The following is an 18,356-nucleotide window of genomic DNA, read 5'->3' on the forward strand; positions in this document are numbered from 1 at the left end:
ACCATTGGTAATTTGACCAAAACCGTTCATTTAAGAGAGAAAATGGTTAATTTAACAGTAGTTTGAACTAACTTCTTAATTAACCAGCTGCTCTAATTATAGGAATTGCCCCAAACTGAACTTGCAAATGCCTCCTTGCCAAGGAGTTGCAGTAGATGGGAAGCTGAGGCAAGCATTTGTGGCGTGTTCACCTAAGGAGTGTCATCATCTCAAGATCACTTTTGGTTCTATTATGTAAAGCCAGCGGTGGGTGATTGAGTTTCTATGTACTTAAAGATGGTGACTAGCACCTGGGTTGTTGTTGTTTTTTAATTTACACCAAATATTTTACTATACAGTGGAGGCATGGGAGAGCTGTAACCATAAAGTAAACTCTTGATGACGTTTGTATGTTTAGGGAAGCACAGAGACAATGACATTTAAGCTGGCCTTGGAGGCGATGAAGGATATCACCAGAGAGGTGCAGTCCCGGCACGGGGGGACAGCCTGGCACAGCACAGAGGCAGGAGAGCTTCATGGTTTATACAGAATGCCAAGTGTAGCTCTGTGGCTGAGAAGCAAAGTTTCAAAGGCCTGGAGGATGGAGAGTGAGGACATGAAGTGGTTGGAACTAAATTACAAAATTAAGGCTCTTAAAAGCTTGCCTAATGAGTACAAACTTCAGACAGTGGAAAATTATCAAACATTTTGAAATACTGCAAAGACCTTTTTAAAAATTGTGTGTGTGCAATGGATAAATGGTTGAATTAATGAAAGACAATAACATGATTCGGTTTGTGTTTTAGAAGGATTCATTTGTCAGCTTTAGAGGATGGAATAGAGATGGGGGTATGGATACAGGAAGACTAACAACAACTCAACCAAGGCTACTACTTGAATCTTTGCTTGAAGTTCTGTTCACACTCGCCTTCCCCCCACAGCAACCAAAGTGATCTTTTAAAAACACATTAGGCATATAATTTCTTTGATGTTCAGCATGAAATCCAAACCCTTAACAAGGCCCAAAGTGGTAGGTTCCAACCCCCCAGCCTAATGTCTGGTGCATGCAGCGCCTCTTGCTTTGCTTCAGCCACATGGACAGCCTTTTTAGTTCCTTGAATATGCCAATCTGTGTCACCTACTGAGGCCTTTGCACATGTTATTCCCTCTGCCTGGAACGTTCACTCTATCTTTTACCTAATAAACTCCATATCTGTCTTTTGGGTCTCAATTTATTATTTTATTTTTTTGAGTAGATAATGCATGTATACAAAAAAAAATTTAAGATTCAAGAGTATAAAGTCAGCAGTAAATCTCTCTCTCCTTCTAGCCACTTCTCCTTGGGGATAACCATTATTATTATTTTCCTCTGACATCTAGTTTTAGTTCACAGGTCATTCTATTTTAGAGAAGCCTTTCCTAATATTTCAGTCTAAAATAGATCCACTGTTTGAATTGCCATAGCTCTTTTTATCATTCTTCACAATTTGTAACTTCATATTTTTTGTGTGACTATTCCCTCCTCCTACTAGACTATAAGCTCCATAAGCAGAGTTTTGTTGGTCATGTCCCCTGTTATATCTCCACCTCTTTGTACAGTGTCTGATATATCATAATTACTGAATAATTAAGCTGTTCCTAAGTTTTGCCTGTTTCTGTAAGCTTGTCTCTTGCCGCCTTTCTCCTCATACTCTGCCTTGAAATTCTCTCTCTGACTTTTCCTCTCCCCATTCTGTGTTGTTGCCTCACTAACTCCAAGCCACCTGTCAGGTTTTACTTAAAACTCTCCTGCTCTAAGAATCGTTTCCTGACACCACAAGTCCAGTCTTAATGCCTATCCCATGTATATGGCTCTGATCATAGAGAGCCCTTTTCACCCAGCGCTGATATTAGTCTCACCAACAGACCATAGGTTCTGTATTGCAGGGGCTTTGTGTTTGTCCATTGTTAGAGCTCCAGCATCTAGGGCAGCACCAACCAGGCCTTCCATGGATATTGGGTGGTTTGTACACTGCATAACTCTTGGTATGTGCAAGTCACATGGTTGAGAGGGTATAATTGTTGCTGGCTACTCTGTTGGGTAGTAATAAATATTTTTTGAATGAGTAAGCATGCTTTGGGGAGTTCAGTACTTTTTGGAAGGTCATGTATTAAAGTCATAATAAAATCTTGGTGGATGAATTCATTTTCAAAGCTGTGGTCTGAGCATGATTGTGTACCCATCAAGGGGTTTTGCATATTAGCTCTTTGGGTGGTACCCTTGATTGTAGAGTCTGGAACCTGAAGGCTCAGAGGGTCTGTTGGGACCATGACCAAAAAATACCTCAGTTATTTGGAAATCTCTGCCAAAAATACTTCCTTCTTCCTTGCATGGTAAACTCTTACTTCTCTTTCAAGAATGCAGCTGTTACTTCTCTGAACCCTTCCCTGGTACCCTCCTTCACTCCCTCACCCCCACCTCACGCCCCAGACAGAGTTAGTTGTTCTTTCATCTAGGTTCCTTGCTTTTATCTCCATTAAAGTATTTTGTACACCATAAGGTAGTTATCTGCCTTCCCATTATCCTTCTCCAGTACATACTGAGTGTCTCAAGGAAAAGTAGCATATTATAGTCATCTTTGTAACTGTCCCAGTATCTGTACAGTTGTTGGCATGTAATTGTAAATGCAGGCTAATGCATATCATGGAAGGGATCCATGATATCCTAGGGTTGTCTTGATGAAATATTGTGGATTATGAATGCAGGGAAAGTTTCTGAAGCCTTGACTCTTTTTTTTTTAACTTTTTATTGGAGTATAGTTGATTTACAATGTTGTGTTAGTTTCAGATGTACAACAAAGTGAATGAGTTATATATGTACATATATCCACTCCTTTTTAGATTCTTTTCCCATACTGAGTAGAGTTCCCTGTGCTGTATAGTAGGTCCTTATTAGTTATCTATATTATATATAGTAGTGTGTGTATGTCAATCCCAGTCTGACAATTTACCTCTCCTCACTCTTGCCTCCTAGTAACCATAAGTTTTTCTACATCTGTAAGTCTATTACTATTTTGTAGATAAGTTCATTTGTACTTTTTTTTTAGATTCCACATATAAGTGATATATATTTGTTTTTCTCTTTCTCACTTTCTTTCGCTCAGTATGACAATCTCTTTGGTCCACTATTGCTGCAAATGACATTATTCCGTTCTTTTTATGGCTCAGTAATCCATTGTACTTATGTACCACATGTTCTTTATCCGTTCTTCTCTCGATGGATAATTTAGGCTTCTTCCATGTCCTGGCTATTGTAAATAGTGCTGCAATGAACATTTGGGTCCATGTATCCTTTCAACCATGTTTTTCTCCAGATGTGTGCACAGGAGTCGGATTGCTGGATCATATGGTAGCTCTGTTTTTAGCTTTTAAAGGAACCTCCATACTGTTCTCCATAGTTGAAGCCATGACTCTTGATTGGCCTGACACAGACCAGACTACTTGGAAGCACATTTTAGAAAAGAGAAACTTAAGAAGTATTTTACTAGATGTCATTAAACTTTTCCACACCATTTTGTATTTAGCACCCCACAAAGTGGTGGTTTTGGGGAGATGAGGGCAGGACCACAGGAACTAGGAGGAAAGAAGGCAGAACCTAGGACCAGTACTTTTCCAGACGGTGGGGAGTGAGCAAGAGAGATGCACAGACATAAGAGAGCTGGTTCCAGTGAAGGGTAAAATTAAGGAACTGATATCAGATATGGGAATGATCAAGTCTAGCTAGATTTTGTATTCTAGAAATTCAGATGTTATAACACATCTGAGCACAGGCTGTTTAGTGAGATAGACCTGGGTTTAAATTGCAGTTCTGCCTTTTAATTGCTGGATGACCTTTGCCAATTCTTGCTTTTAAAAATATATTATTAGTATATTATTGTTATTTATTATATTAATTGATTATTATTTTTAATTTATTATTCACTTATTCTGGCTGTAGCATGGCATGCAGGATCTTAGTTTGCCAACCTGGGATCAAACCTATGCCCACTACAGTGGAAGCACAGGGTCCTAGCCACTGATCACCTTGGCATTCTCTCCAATTCCTACTTTTTGAGCTGCAGTTTCTTTATTTGTAAATGAAAATTAAAATAACGGGGATTAAAGGAGAATATGTATATTGTAAGAATGTATTTTGTCCCCCTACACCAGTGGCTCTAATAGGAGAGAATTTCTCAAAGCAGGGACTAGATGTAGTCCAGGGGCCAAAAGGAGAGAGAAAAGGGGTAAATTGAATGTCAGCTCAGGATCAATAAATAACTCTGGTTCTTTAAACTGATGAGAGGCTTGCTATCCCCAGATATTCCATCTTGCAGTGGAGAATTTGTCTCCTCATGTATGATCTGTCTGTCCCTGAGGAATTTTGAAACAGGTTTGTCTTATTTTTTCTCTTTCAGGTGGCATTCTGTTGACCACCAGTCGGCACTACAGGTCAAAGCCCACGCATGGCATTGGAAGATACAAGCACCTAGTTAAGCCAGAAGAGGTAAAGGGGGCAGTAGTCTTTTATTTATTTTTAGAATTCTTTTGGCCATTTTGGCCGAGGCGCGTGGGATCTTAGCTCCTCAACCAGGGATTGGACCCGTGCCCCCTGCAGTGGAAGTGCAGTATTAACCATTGGACTGCCAGGGAAGTCCCTAGGGGTCCTTTAGGAAAAGGTAGTATATAGCTTTTGCAAAGACCCAGAAGATCAGATGTGTAAAGGCTGGATTATATTGGAGCCAGAAAGGATAGGGGGTCGTCCCTCAATTCTCTCCAGTTATGTAGTTTGGGTATGATCCAGAGTGGGAATGTTATTGCCAGTTCCCAACCTTGTCCCTAGGTGAGATTATCACAGGGAAGAGCAAATGATTTGGTTTTATTATCTGTGACACTTAAAGAAAATAACCGTCTTAGTATTTCATTCAATATGGACCTCACAATGAAAATGATACATTTAGTTTAGTTGAATGAATGGTTTGTGGCATATAGAAGTGGATTAACATTTTCAGCCAAATCACTGATTCTTTTCGCTTGTGTGTTAGCAGATTTAAAAGATGTGTGTGTTTCTTGAATCCCTTATCACAGATAACTGGGAGTTATTCTAGGATTATTTAGTCTATTGTTCTGGCTCTAGCTTCAGGATTGCTTCTGTGGTAGTTAGATTTTTGTGCATTTGAAGAGGACTGTGGTGGGATGGACACAATGTTGGCTTGAAAGTCAGTCTGTCTTTGAGTCAGGATTCTATCACTTCCTGTAAACAATATTGTTCAGTTGCTCAGTCATGTCCGACTCTTTGTGACCCCATGAACTGCAGCACGCCAGACTTCTCTGTCCTTTACCATCTCCTGGAGCTTGCTTAAACTCATGCCCATTGAGTTGGTGATGCCATCCAACCATCTCGTCCTCTGTCATCCCCTTCTCCTTCTGCCTTCAATCTTTCCCAGCATCAGCTTTTTCTAATGAGTCAGTTCTTCTCATCAGGTGGCCAAAGTATTGGAGTTTCAGCTTCAGCATCAGTCCTTCCGATGAATATTCAGGGTGGATTTCCTTTAGGATTGACTGGTTTGATCTGCTTGCTGTCTGAGGGACTTTCAAGAGTCTTCTCTAGCACCATAGTTCAAATGCATCAACTCTTCCATGCTCAGCCTTCTTTATGGTCCAACTCTCACATCCATACATGACTACTGGAAAAACCATAGCTTTGACTAGATGAACCTTTGTCAGTAAAGTAATGTCTCTGCTTTTTAATACATAGTCTAGGTTTGTCATAACTTTTTTCCCAAGGAGCAAGTGTCTTTTAATTTCATGATTACAGGGGCCATCTGCAGTGATTTTGGAGCCCAAGAAAATAAAGTCTGTCACTGTTTCCATTGTTTCCCCATCTATTTGCCATGAAGTGCTGGGACAGAATGCTGTGATCTTAGTTTTCTGAATGTTAAGTTTAAAGACAGCTTTTTCACTCTCCTCTTTCACCTTCATCAAGACGCTCTTTAATTCCTCTTCACTTTTTGCCATAAGGGTGGTGTCATCTGCATATCTAAGGTTTTTGATATATCTCCCAGAAATCTTGATTCCAGCTTCATCCAGCCAAGATTTCACATGATGTACTCTGCATGTAAGTTAAATAAGCAGGGTGACAGTATATAGCCTTGATGTACTCTTTTCCCAATTTGGAACCAGTCCATTGTTCCACTCTAACTGTTGCTTTTTGACCTGCAAACAGTATAGTTAGGAAGATTTTGCTGTTCTTGGGGAGATTTCAATGTCATTTTTGGTTCTTTGGCTTAGTTCGATGGTCCCATGAAACCCTGCACATCTCCCATTGTTTCTCACCTTAGCAGAGGTCCAGGACCACTGCATTTGGACCTCAGAAGCCACATTCTTCTGAGCATCATCCTTATATCAAGGAATTTTGTTAAGAGAAACATTGCCACACCTGAGGCTTGTATCAGGCACCCTCCCAGCAGGAAACAACCCTACTAAATTTTTTCCTTTGTAATGAGAAGAGTACTGAATTGGGAACCAGGAAACTTGTATTCTAGGCTTGGTTCTGCTACTTATTAGCTTTGTGATTTGGGGCAAGTTAGCCAACCAGTCCATGCTAAAGGAGATCAGTCCTGGGTATTCATTGGAAGGACTGATGCTAAATCTGAAACTCCAATACTTTGGCCACCTCATGCAAAGAGTTTACTCATTGGAAAAGACTCTGATGCTGGGAGGGATTGAGGGCAGGAGGAGTAGGGGACGACAGAGGATGAGATGGCTGGATGGCATCTCCAACTCGATGGACATGAGTTTGAGTGAACTCCGGGAGTTGGTGATGGACAGGGAGGCCTGGCGTGCTGCGATTCATGGGGTCGCAAAGAGTCAGACATGACTGAGCAACTGAACTGAACTGAACTGAACTGAACCGAACCATACCTCTCTGGGTATGGCTGGCCATGAAGTTGTATGTAAAATGTTTTCTATGTATGAGTTTTTCTGGGAAGAGAATCCATAGCTTTTGTCAGATTCTTCACAAGTTTGAGAAAGTCTGGATTAGAATATCTTCATAAGTCTTTTAGCTCTGATATCATGTAACTCCATCATGCTATCTTTTTCCAAGATCTATTACATGCTAGGTACTGTTGGGGGTACCTTGCCTATTCAGACTGAGTTGCAATAAAGTTTTATAGTATGAAAGAGTAAGACCTGGTTCATGCTCACAGGGAGCTGATAAACCACTAGAGATAAGACACAAATAACTATGCTCCAAAGGAGAAAGTGACAAGTGCTAAAAGGAGGATACAAAGTGCTTTTAAAATTCAGAAGAAAGAGTGATTTACACCCTTTCTGAGTTGTGACGCCTTAGAGTAAGTTCTTGGAGTTGTTTTATTTTGGAATATCCTCCTTCTAAAAGTCTTACATAAATTAGCAGGAAATAAAATTAGTTTTGTTTGGGTGTGAGTTTTTTGCTTTTTAAAATTTCTTGGGATCCTCTCTCATAGATAATTTTCTGTGTATACCATGCTCTGACCCACTCCTTGGCTTTTTAGAAAAGGAAGCTTAATGATATGTCTAATGCCATCTGTCCCATCTTTCCCTCCAGCTTTTCTCCCATCTCATGGATCATCATACTGTTTCAAAACCTCTCACATGCTGTTCTGTCTACTTGCAAGACTTTCCTTCTTGGTTAATACATCCAGAACCTTTAAATCCCATTGAGGAATATAGGATGAGGAGGGGAAAAACAAATTTCCCTCTTTGAGGAACCTCCACTTGCTTGCACCGGGTTACTTCTCCTACCATGAACAAGGGGCTCCTTGTGCTTCCTCTGTTGTAGGACATGCTGCTCTATTTTAACCCTGTTTTGACGACTGTTTCTATGCCTAAACGATGTGCATCCTTAGGGTAGAGGCCTCGTCTCATGTTTCTTCTGTGTCCTCAGTGTCCAGCCCAGGGCCTGGCATCAAGTAGAGGACAATAAACATTGATTGAGCTGAACCTAAATGTGGTTATTGGAGCTGCCCCGAGGTTTTGTAAATCAGAACTGGCAAACACGGCCCACTCTCTGTAAACAGCTGTCTCCAGCTGACCTTGCTTGCTTGAAAGGAGTGATGCTCCCTTTCGTTAGGGCTGTAGGCTTTTCTCCAGATACTATTCATGCTCCAGGGTGGCTAGCACAATAGTGCTGGATAGTGGTGGAGGCTGCTTGAGACTCCTTACTTTACGCTTGGGACAGCACAATGAAGACTTTCATCTGCTAGCTCTCAGAGGCCCTGTCCCAAGTCCCTGTCTCTTGTACCCTTGGTAAATTGGACTGGAAAAGCTAGAAGGCATCTTTGGCCTCCTTTCTTTCCCTAAAGTAAGACCCTATACAAAATAATAAACAGACAGATTTCCATTTTTTCTTCTCTGACTCAGGCTGACTCTTCTACTCTCTTGAACCCTATAGCCCTGAGACAAGAGTTAATTCTCATGTGCAAAGTGGCAAGCTCTTGTCCCTTTTCTGCTAATCTCTTCATTCCTTCTTCCAAAGGTCCCACACTCAGTCTTATGACTCCTGAACTTTGGGAAAGGAAAGGCACATCTTCACTCAGCTTTCCTTTTCAATACTGGTTTTATCTCTCTCTTGCATGGCCTGGTTTATAACTCTAGGTTCATTCCCATCCCTTCATCCTGTCCTTGATGCCTCTCTGAGGAGTTAGTGACAGCAGAGGTGAAAATGAAGCTTCCCCCTGGGTGGCAGCATGAAGATGATAGCAAGTCATGGGATTCCAGGTCTCTTGGCACAGACCCAGCCTCCTTCTCAGTGATTTCCCATTTTTCACTCTGTGCTTCAGGTGCATCTTCTCATACGTCCATGCCGTCTCATGCCTCTGTGTCCTTGTACATGCATATCTTCCCTTTTTTCCCTTCCTTTTTTTCTCATCATGTGAGACCCACCTTGACTTGTGGCAGTGAGGGACCATACTTCAAAGCATATCTCCAGGCGTAGCACTGTGTCTCAGTGTGTAGATCTCATTATTCCTTCAAGGGAGCTGCATCATTCTGTTAAAATTTTAAAAGCTTCAGATTGTTTACAGTGATTTTTATTTGATAAAAATAAAAAGAATGTAGTCCTTCACATTTGTATAGTGCTAGGTCATATCTCCCAAGACCACTTACTTGCCCTCAGCTGTTGTTCAAACTCCAATCCTAGGGTAATAGCAGCCGAAGAATAAAAGCAATGCCAAGAGGAAGATGTGTGAGGATGAAATAGAGGCAGCATAAATGGCTGTCAGTTTTAGCTGTTACACGTTCTATTTTTCAGGCTCTGGGGCAAGAGAGTAAGATTTTTGAACTCAGACAATTTACTTGCTCTTTGTAGAATGGCCCCTAGGAAATCAAGATGTCTTTTCTCTTGGAAACTTCATACTGTTTTGACTCTTGACATAACGGAGGTGTTTGTCATTTCTGACACCTACTTATTTTGTTGTAGCACTCATAGATTGATCAGCGCTTAGAGCCACAAGTCTGTGAGGAGACTGTGGCATCATTCCCAGAAAAATCAGCAGATCAAAACCACTTTATGGTGACAGTCCTAGCTTCCTTGAAACAGAAAGATTGGTTTTGCTGGCCTAGTGACTGTAGGGCTACACATGGATTTTAGGACTGGCTTACAGAGAGCTGTTTTAAACTGGCATCCGTGTTTTCCCTCAAGTCTGCCTCTTGTAACTCACTGAAAAGAACAACCGGCATTGAGCATCTGCTATGTGCCAGCACAGCGCTTTGCACAGATGATGCTGTGGTGAGTGGGGCACAGTCTCTTCTTACAAAAACTATGAAGTGGGCTGGGAAGGATAGTGCTCAAAAATGTAACTAAAATACATATGGGGAATGCTTTACTAGAGGAATGAACTAAATATCAGTGGAGCTAAGCTAAAGGAGCAGTTCTCCCTGAAAGGGCCAGTGGAGGTCTTACAGAGTTCAGCTCAACAAACATTTATTTATTTATTTAAAAATTAATTTATTTATTTTAATTGGAGGCTAATTACTCAACAAGCATTTATTAAATACCATCTGTATTCTTGCACTAAGTACATAAAGTGAACTGATACTCATTTAGGAGTATCCAGTTGCTTTGGGTAGCAGGAAACACTGGGGCTGTAAAAACTATTTTAGAGTTTCCCAGAGCTTTTCCAGGTACAGAGTGATTTCTGTGAAGACCTGACTTTTAGCTTGCGCCATTAGAGCGCCCTGGTCTCCAGCCCACTGGGCTCTCATTCTGCCTTGCCTATTCTGTTAAATTACAACAGTGTCAGAGTTTTAGAGATTCATATTTGATGTGAATAAAAGTAATGATCTCTTTCCATTTTCAAAGTGCTTTCACGTCCATTATCTCATTGCCTGTCAAACCATAGGCCCTTGGAACACTGGTGATGCTAGAGTGGAACCCTTCTTCAAGTTTAATGATGGCAATCTGCCATATTTTAGAAAATATTAAGCTAATGGATAGAGTTTTCTAAATTTCAGGTTTTTCTCCTATCAGTTTTATTTGATGAAAATAAATGTTAACAGAGAAACTCATATGGTTTCATATTTTTTGAAATGCAGACAACTCCATTTATATAATATAACCATATTTTCTGCTAGTTAAGTCATTCTTGTTTTATATGATGAAAGCACATTGATGAGTATTTCATGTGCTTCACAAAGGGAAACATGAGTTTTTTTTAGGCCCTTTGTAACCAACAAATTTGAAAACCATGCTTTTCGATTCACCAACTATCCTGTGAGGTAGACAGGACGGAAAAGGAAACTGAGGAGGATAAGTGATTTCTCTCTGACAATATATATATTCTGCCAGTAAATAATCCATCTAGAACCAGAATTTAATAAAGTTCAACTCAGCATTTAATGTTGCTGGACTCTGCTGCTGCTGCTAAGTCACTTCAGTCATGTCCAACTCTGTGCAACCCCATAGACGGCAGCCCACCAGGCTCCCCCGTCCCTGGGATTCTCCAGGCAAGAACACCGGAGTGGGTTGCCATTTCCTTCTCCAACGCATGAAAGTGAAAAGTGAAAGTGAAGTTGCTCAGTCGTGTCTGACTCTTAGCGACCCCATGGACCACAGCCTACCAGGCTTCTCCATCCATGGGATTTTCCAGGCAAGAGTACTGAAGTGGGGTGTTGCTGGACTCTAGGAATAGAGAAATGAATGAGACATAATACCTTCTTGTTGAGATAATGATTTGGCTGTCATAATAGAAATTCACTTAATCAAGGGGCTTAAATAAGATAGAGTTTGTTTTTCTGTCATATAAAGTATAGGTAGATATTCCAGCTTTCTGTTTTGCAAACGTATCCTACTGCTTTCATCTTGTAGTCTGAGATGGCTGCTCCTACTTCAGCCTGCATGTCCACATTCCAGCCTGTAGGCAGGGGAAGGGGAAAGCACGTGCATGAGCTAATATCCCACTGGCCAGAACTCAGTCATGGAACCATACCCAGCTGCAGGATTGGTTGGGAAATGTAATTTTTATTATGAATGGTCATGTACCCAGGAAAAATTCAGCAGTTCCACGATTAATGGAAAAAGAGAGAATATTGAGAAAACTGGCAGGCTCTGCACACCATCCTTAAAGGGAAAGGCAGAGATTAGGAGAAATGTTTTGGAATTAGGCAGACCCAAGTTAACGATTCAATTCTTTGCTTACTAGTGTATGTCCTTGGGTAAGTTACTTAACTTTTCCAAGCTGCAATTTTCTTGCCTTTAAATAGCTATGTTATTTAAATGTTTTGTGAGGATTAAGTTAAAAAAGAAAGTTTAAAGTACTTAGCACAGTGTCTGAAACATGGAGCCCATGAGTAGTTAGTAGTGGTAATAATGATGATGTTGATTGATAGCATTAGTCCCTCTTTTTACAATCCCATAGTACTCTATTTTCCTCCCTCAAATTATGCATCCTCTTATAATTACTTGTTATATATATGCCTTTTCCAATAGATTGCAAGTTTCAACAGGCAGAAACTGTGGCTGTGTTATTTACTATTATATCCCCATTGCTAACCCTGGTCTGGCTTATCACTTGAGCTTAGTCACTCAGTGGTGTCTGACTCTTTGTGAACCCATGGGTTGGACTGTAGCCTGCCAGGCTCCTCTGTCTATGGGGATTCTCCAGGCAAGAATACTGGAGTGGCTTGCCATCCCCTCCTCCAGGGGATCTTTTCAACCTAGGGATTGAACCCATGTCTCCCACATTGCAGGCGAATTCTTCACCATCTGAGCCACCAGGGAAGCCCTGGCTTATCTCTAGTGGTCAGAAAATATTTGTTGAATAAATGGATACATGTGCTAAGTGATAGTGGTATTAAGGGAAAGAGGGTTGCTATGGGAACATATAAGCATAGTATCTACCTCAGCATGAGGAATGAGGAAAGGCTTCCTGAAAGAGCATGAATGGAGTCTTGAAAAATGACTAAACTAGGTGGGACTTCCTTGGTGGTCCAGTGGTTAAGACTCTACATTTCCATTGTAAGGAGCACAGGTTCCATCCCTGGTTGGGGGAAAAATGACTAGGAGTTCCTCACATTGAGGGTGTTGGGTGAAGAGTCAAACTCTCTGCAGGAAGGGGAAACATTCTGGGCAAAAGTGGGGAGTCACTGATCCTGGAGATGCAGTTGAGAAACTTTAAGCAGTTTGTGTTAATCCTGGAATCTTGAGGAGGCATGTAGAAGATGATGGGACATGAGACCTGAGAAGTAGACATGTCTCGATCAACTTTTTAAAAAGATACCATTTATATTGAGTAACTGCTGTATACTCTTATATGTTATACAAAAAACCTAGGAGTATTGACTTGCTCATTGTCCTTTCAGGCTCAACCACCTGAAGTCATTGCTTTTGGGTTTTAATTGCCATGGTGCAGCAAGGTAGCTTGTGCTGAACTTACCATGGGAGGTGGCCTTCTCGTTATGATTAAATTGAGAGGGTTGGTTCTTTTATGTATATCTGTCTCTCTCTCAACTGTAAGCTCCTTTAGAGTTGGGACTGTGTTTTCTCTTTGGTGTCTTTCCTTAGAGTGGTTGAATCATTACTTTGCATTAACAGGGGTTTAATGAGTGCCTCATTCTGTGAAGCATACCAATAGGAGCATGCTTCTGTCCAATAATAATAATAATGTCCTATATTGTCCTATCTGTGTACATTGTTTAGTCTTTCTTTAAAGATATCATTTATTGAGCAACTACTATATACCAGATCATGTCATCACTATGTGCCAGGCTTTTAAAAGCATTATTTCATTTTATAGTATTACAAATGATATCATTTAGTCCTCAGATATACTGTGGTAATTAAGGGTCCTGTTTGAGGAATCTAAGACAGATTAAATGACTTGCCCAAGTAACGATAATTTCCAGAGCCAATATTTTAATTAAGGATGGTCAGAATCCATCTAATGTCCACACTATTTCCATTTCACAAAAATTCACTATTTTGATTGAGCTTCATAGAAACTTTAGGTGTTGAGATTGATACCTAGAAAGGTTACTCAGTGTAATGTAGTGATTAAGCAGATGGTATTTGAGCCAAGATTTTCTTTTCTTTCTTTCTGACCATGCTACACAGCATGTGGGATCTTAGCTCCCCAACCAGGGATCAAACCAAGCCTCCTGCAGTGGAAGTATGGTGTCTTAACCACTGGACTCCCGGGGAAGCCCCCCAGATTTTCTTGGGCTTCCATCTTAATCAAGTGCTCTTTATGCAGTACCAGGCTGCCAGCCCCATCAGGGCCATGCCTTCTGTCTGGTATGTGTTTATTGAGTGTGCTGCACTCAAATTAGCATGTTTATGTTAGTTATAAACGTAACCGCTTGATATCTATGTACCTTACAGCTTATTATGGACTGTTCAGAGTACCATCACCAAAATCATTTTAGTCCCAGGTGTAATTTTTAAAATTTCCATCACTAGAATTCCTGGAAGTATATATGCTGCAGGCGTGTCAGCTTTCATTTGAGGATTAAGAAGACACAGTTTCTTCCCAACTTTCCCACCCTGGAGAATGCCGCATATAATGATAGGTGGATACTATTATTATAATTTGGGGGGAAACTAGAGGAGAGAGCTTGGGTTTGGGCCACAGACTCAGCTTCTAGCTATGGCTAGACATAAAGTGGTTGCCTTTTCCATTTCCTTACTGTTGTAATCTTTAAACGAGTCATTTCCCCATTCTAGACCTTGACTTCCCCCTTATATAAAATTAGGGGGAAAAGGAAGGAGAAGCTAATTTATCTCTAAGATATCTTCCAGCTGTAACAGTCCGTGATTCTAATCTGACTCCTTTCTTTATCTGTTCTTTGCCAGCAAAGTTTCCCAGTAACCCTGGCCAAATACAGCATCCTTTCAGAGGACCCTTCAGAGGACCTCAGTTTTCTGTCTGTAAAATAGGAGTAATATGGGTATTTTTGTACAAAAATAGTTTAGTGATGTATCACATGACCCATTTGGGGCATCATAGTGTACTCCTTCAGGGATCTAAGGATATCTGCCCTGGGCCATCCCACAGTGAATCCAGGTCAGTCACAGCAGTATACAGTTTGATGGTAGATAGCAGTCCATCTTCCCTACCACCTTTTTCCTAGCCTCCATTCATTTCCTGCCTAATTCTCCTTCACAGGCAGGCAGGGTAACCTTCCCAAAACACAGCTCTAGTCATATACATCCCTAGCACAGATATCTTTAATAGCTCCCCATGGCATGAAGGTCTGAACTCAGGCAGTAAGAATAGAAAGGATAGGATAAGAAAGATTGTGAAGGTAAAATGATAGGAACTGGTATCTGAAATTTCATGCACTCAAACTCTTCCTGGCTATGTTGTGTCCTGGCTCAGAACTGAAATATAATATCACAATGGGCTCCTGATGGTGTGGATCGGTCCAGACAGATCTAGGTTAACATGGAAAAGCAAGTGAGTTGCTAAGAGGGATACTAGAATCAACCTTCTTTTTGTTCTCCTAAAGCGACACCTTTGAAGAGCCCTGGCATTTTCCCTGGTTAAGAAAAGCCTCCTGCAGGCTTCAAAGAAGCTCCTCCCTTCTTTGCTGGAAAATTTCAGCCGCACTGCATTCTGACTTTAACATTCTTCACAGCTCCTACTGCAGTGCTGTCATGACGAGAAGTCTGAATTGCTGCATTTGGCCTCAGGTATGGTGGGCTCTGCACCACCACGCCTGCACCTTGATGGTTGGTTGACAGAAGTTGGCCTCTCAATCATAGCAAAGTCTAGGACCCTGGGGTGACTACCCTGTTAAGAACTTTAATAATGCAGAGGCTACAATGGAAAAATTTCTGCATTGGGAGTCAGGAGGTCTGGGTTAATTCCTAGGATCTGTCCTGTGTGGCTCTGTGACTCTGGGGGACATGTTTAATCTCTATGGGCTTCATATTCTTTCCCTGCAAAGATGAAGAACTGGGACAAAGTTATCTCTAAATGCCATCTTGTTCTAAAATTCTAAACTAGTGATTCATTGCACGTTTTGTCTCTGTTGGCCCCTGTGCTAGATATGAGGAATATGAAAACAAAAAAAAAATAACAAAAGTTAATGCATACTGAGTGTTTAAATATGTGCCACAGATTGAATTAAGTATATACAATGTTTTGTTCAGTTCTCAGAATATCCCTATGAGACTAGGTTTATCATCAGTTTTACTGGCCTTGTGAAAGGACCATTTCTTGGTCTTCCCCCTGCCCCCTCAGGTTGGGCCCCTCCTCTCTTAGACTGACCTGTGCTCAGCCAGAAACAACTCTGCTGTGGCAATAACTAGGCTGCTGGCTAATAATAGTGGTGACTTAAGACATGTAAATAGATTGCCCCTCCTCATTATTTCTTAAAAAAAATTTTTTTTTCTACCAAATAGCAAGACTTACATTAAATCTCCGGTAATTAGGACAGTGTGTTATTAGCTGAAGAATAGACAAACAGCCCACTGGAACAGAATAAAGAATATAGAAACAGATCCAAGTATCTATGAACATTTAGCATATGACCGTTCATTATATGACAACACTGATTGCAGTGGTGTCCAATCAACTGGATTGGACAGTCATGTGACAAAAGCTGACTTGACTCCTACTGCACACTGTACACAAAAAGCATTTAAAATTTTTGTAGACCTAAATGTAAATATTATAATTATCAAACTTCTGGAAGGTAACATACAAAAATATACTCATGATCTTAAACTAAGCAAAGAGTTCTTAAATAGGACACAAAAGTCATTACAACTATACAAGGAAAAAAATGAGTAAATTGGACTACATTAAAAAGCAAGAATTTTTGCTCAAAAGGCACCATTAAAAAATGAAAAAGAAAGATACAGGGAGGAAGAGGATATTTGTAACATGTACGTTTAACAAAGGATCATATCTAGAATATAGAAGGAACCTCTACAAATCAGTAAGAGAAAGAAAGACCACCCAATCTAAAAAATGGGCAAAATACTTGAATAAACAGGTTACAAAAGAGAATATCCAAATGGCTGGTGGCCATGACGGAAATGTGCTCAAGTTCAGTAGACTTAAAGGAAATGCAAGTTAAAGGCTCAGTGCATTACCACTTCATACCAACCAGAATGGGTAAAAGAAACGAACCAGAAAATCTGACTATACTAGGTTTTGTAAGTACTGGCAAGAATGTAAAGCACTTAGAACTCTTATGTACTCTGGTGGGAGTCTAAATTGGAAATGATTTTTAAAAACTGTTTGAGAGAACTATTAAAGATGAAATACCTCAGTAGTTTCAGGTTCTGGGTATATCCCCAACACAAATGCATACACATGTTCACTGAAAGATACATGCAGAAACATTAGTAGCAATACTGTTCATAGTGGTCCACACTGGAAACAACTCTAATTTGAAACAACTCTAATTTCTACCTCCAGTAAAAAGTATAAATAAGTTATAGCATATTCATATAAATAAACTACTAGGGCAATGGGAAGTAAAGAATTACTGTTTCACCTAAAAATGATGAATCTTGCAAACATAATCAGTTAAAGGAGCTGTACACAAAAGAGAACCTAGTATATTATTCCATTTTCACAAATTTAAAAAATAGGCAAAATAACCCTTTGGTTTTGGAAGTCAGAATAGTGGTTTGCCAATTTGGGGGAGAGGATACTTTTGGGGTGCTGGTAGTGATCTGTTTCTTATTCAAGATACTGTTTATGTAAGTGTTTTCAGTTTGTGAAAATTCATTGAGCTGTGTACTTATTTATGCAATTTTCATATGAATGTTGTTCAGTTGCTAAGTTGTGTCAGACTCTCTGTGACCCTATGGACTGCAGCACGCCAGGCTTCCCTGTCCTTCTCTATCTCTCAGAGTTTGCTCAAATTCATGTCCATTGAGTCGGTAATGCTGTCTTAACATCGCATCATGTGCCACCATCTTCTCTTCCTGCCTTCAATCTTTCCCACCATCAGGGTCTTTTCTAATGAGTCAGCTCTTCATATCAGGTGGCCAAAGTATTGGGGCTTCAGCTTCAGCATCAGTTCTTCCAATGGATATTCAGGTTTTTATTTCCTTTAGAATTGACTGGTTTGATTTCCTTGCAGTCCAAGGGACTTTAAAGAGCCTTTTCCAGTACCACAGTTTGAAAGTACCGATTCTTCGGTGCTCAGCCTTCTTTATGGTTCAGCTCTCACATCCGTACATGTCTACTGGAAAAACCATAGCTTTGACCGTGTGGACATTTGTCAGCAAAGAGATGTCTCTGCTTTTTAATATGCTGTCTAGGTTTGTCATAGCTTTCCTTCCAAAGAGCAAGCATCTTTTAATATCACAAGAATATTATATTGTAAAAATATTTTGACTTAAAATTTTTAAAAAACAAGGTAGATTTTAAGATTCTAACTTTGAATGGATAAAAGATTCATATTATTAAAAATTCAAAAAATATAGAAGGGAAATAGTTTAAAAGTCTGCTTCCCAACCCTGTTGCCCAACCGTCCAGTTCCCTTCCTCATAGGTTACCAATAGTATTAGTCTTTTTGTGTATCCTTCCAGAGTTATTTTTTAATATGCAAGCAAATACATATATAAGTATTTAAACATACACACATCTATTCTTCCCTGCTTACCCTTTTTATATGTATGGCAATATTCTGAACACATTATTCTATAGTCTGCTTTTGTCGTTTATCTTAAAAATCTTTCTATATCACTACATAAAGAAGTTCCCTATTTCTTCTTACAGCTGCATAATGTACTACTGAAAGAATGTGCCATGATTTATTTAATAGATTCCCCTCCTGATGGGCATTTAGGTTAAATTATTTCTGGTTGAGAAGCTGTCTTGATCCTGATCTATGTTGTGTTACATATCTATTTTTCC

General features: G+C 40.1%; 1 protein-coding gene across 1 annotated transcript in view; it reads left to right on the plus strand.

Moving 5' to 3' along the window:
* Window positions 1–18,356, plus strand: part of MRPL48 (mitochondrial ribosomal protein L48) — a 54,592-nt gene that overhangs the window by 18,189 nt on the left and 18,047 nt on the right. Inside the window, exon 4 of the mRNA XM_004016309.6 lies at window positions 4,413–4,501. Coding sequence (XP_004016358.1) covers window positions 4,413–4,501 — 89 coding nt within the window. The remainder of the gene's footprint in view (window positions 1–4,412; window positions 4,502–18,356) is intronic.

The sequence above is a fragment of the Ovis aries genome, chromosome 15 (assembly GCF_016772045.2).
Source record: "Ovis aries strain OAR_USU_Benz2616 breed Rambouillet chromosome 15, ARS-UI_Ramb_v3.0, whole genome shotgun sequence".
Classification (NCBI taxonomy): Eukaryota; Metazoa; Chordata; class Mammalia; order Artiodactyla; family Bovidae; genus Ovis; species Ovis aries.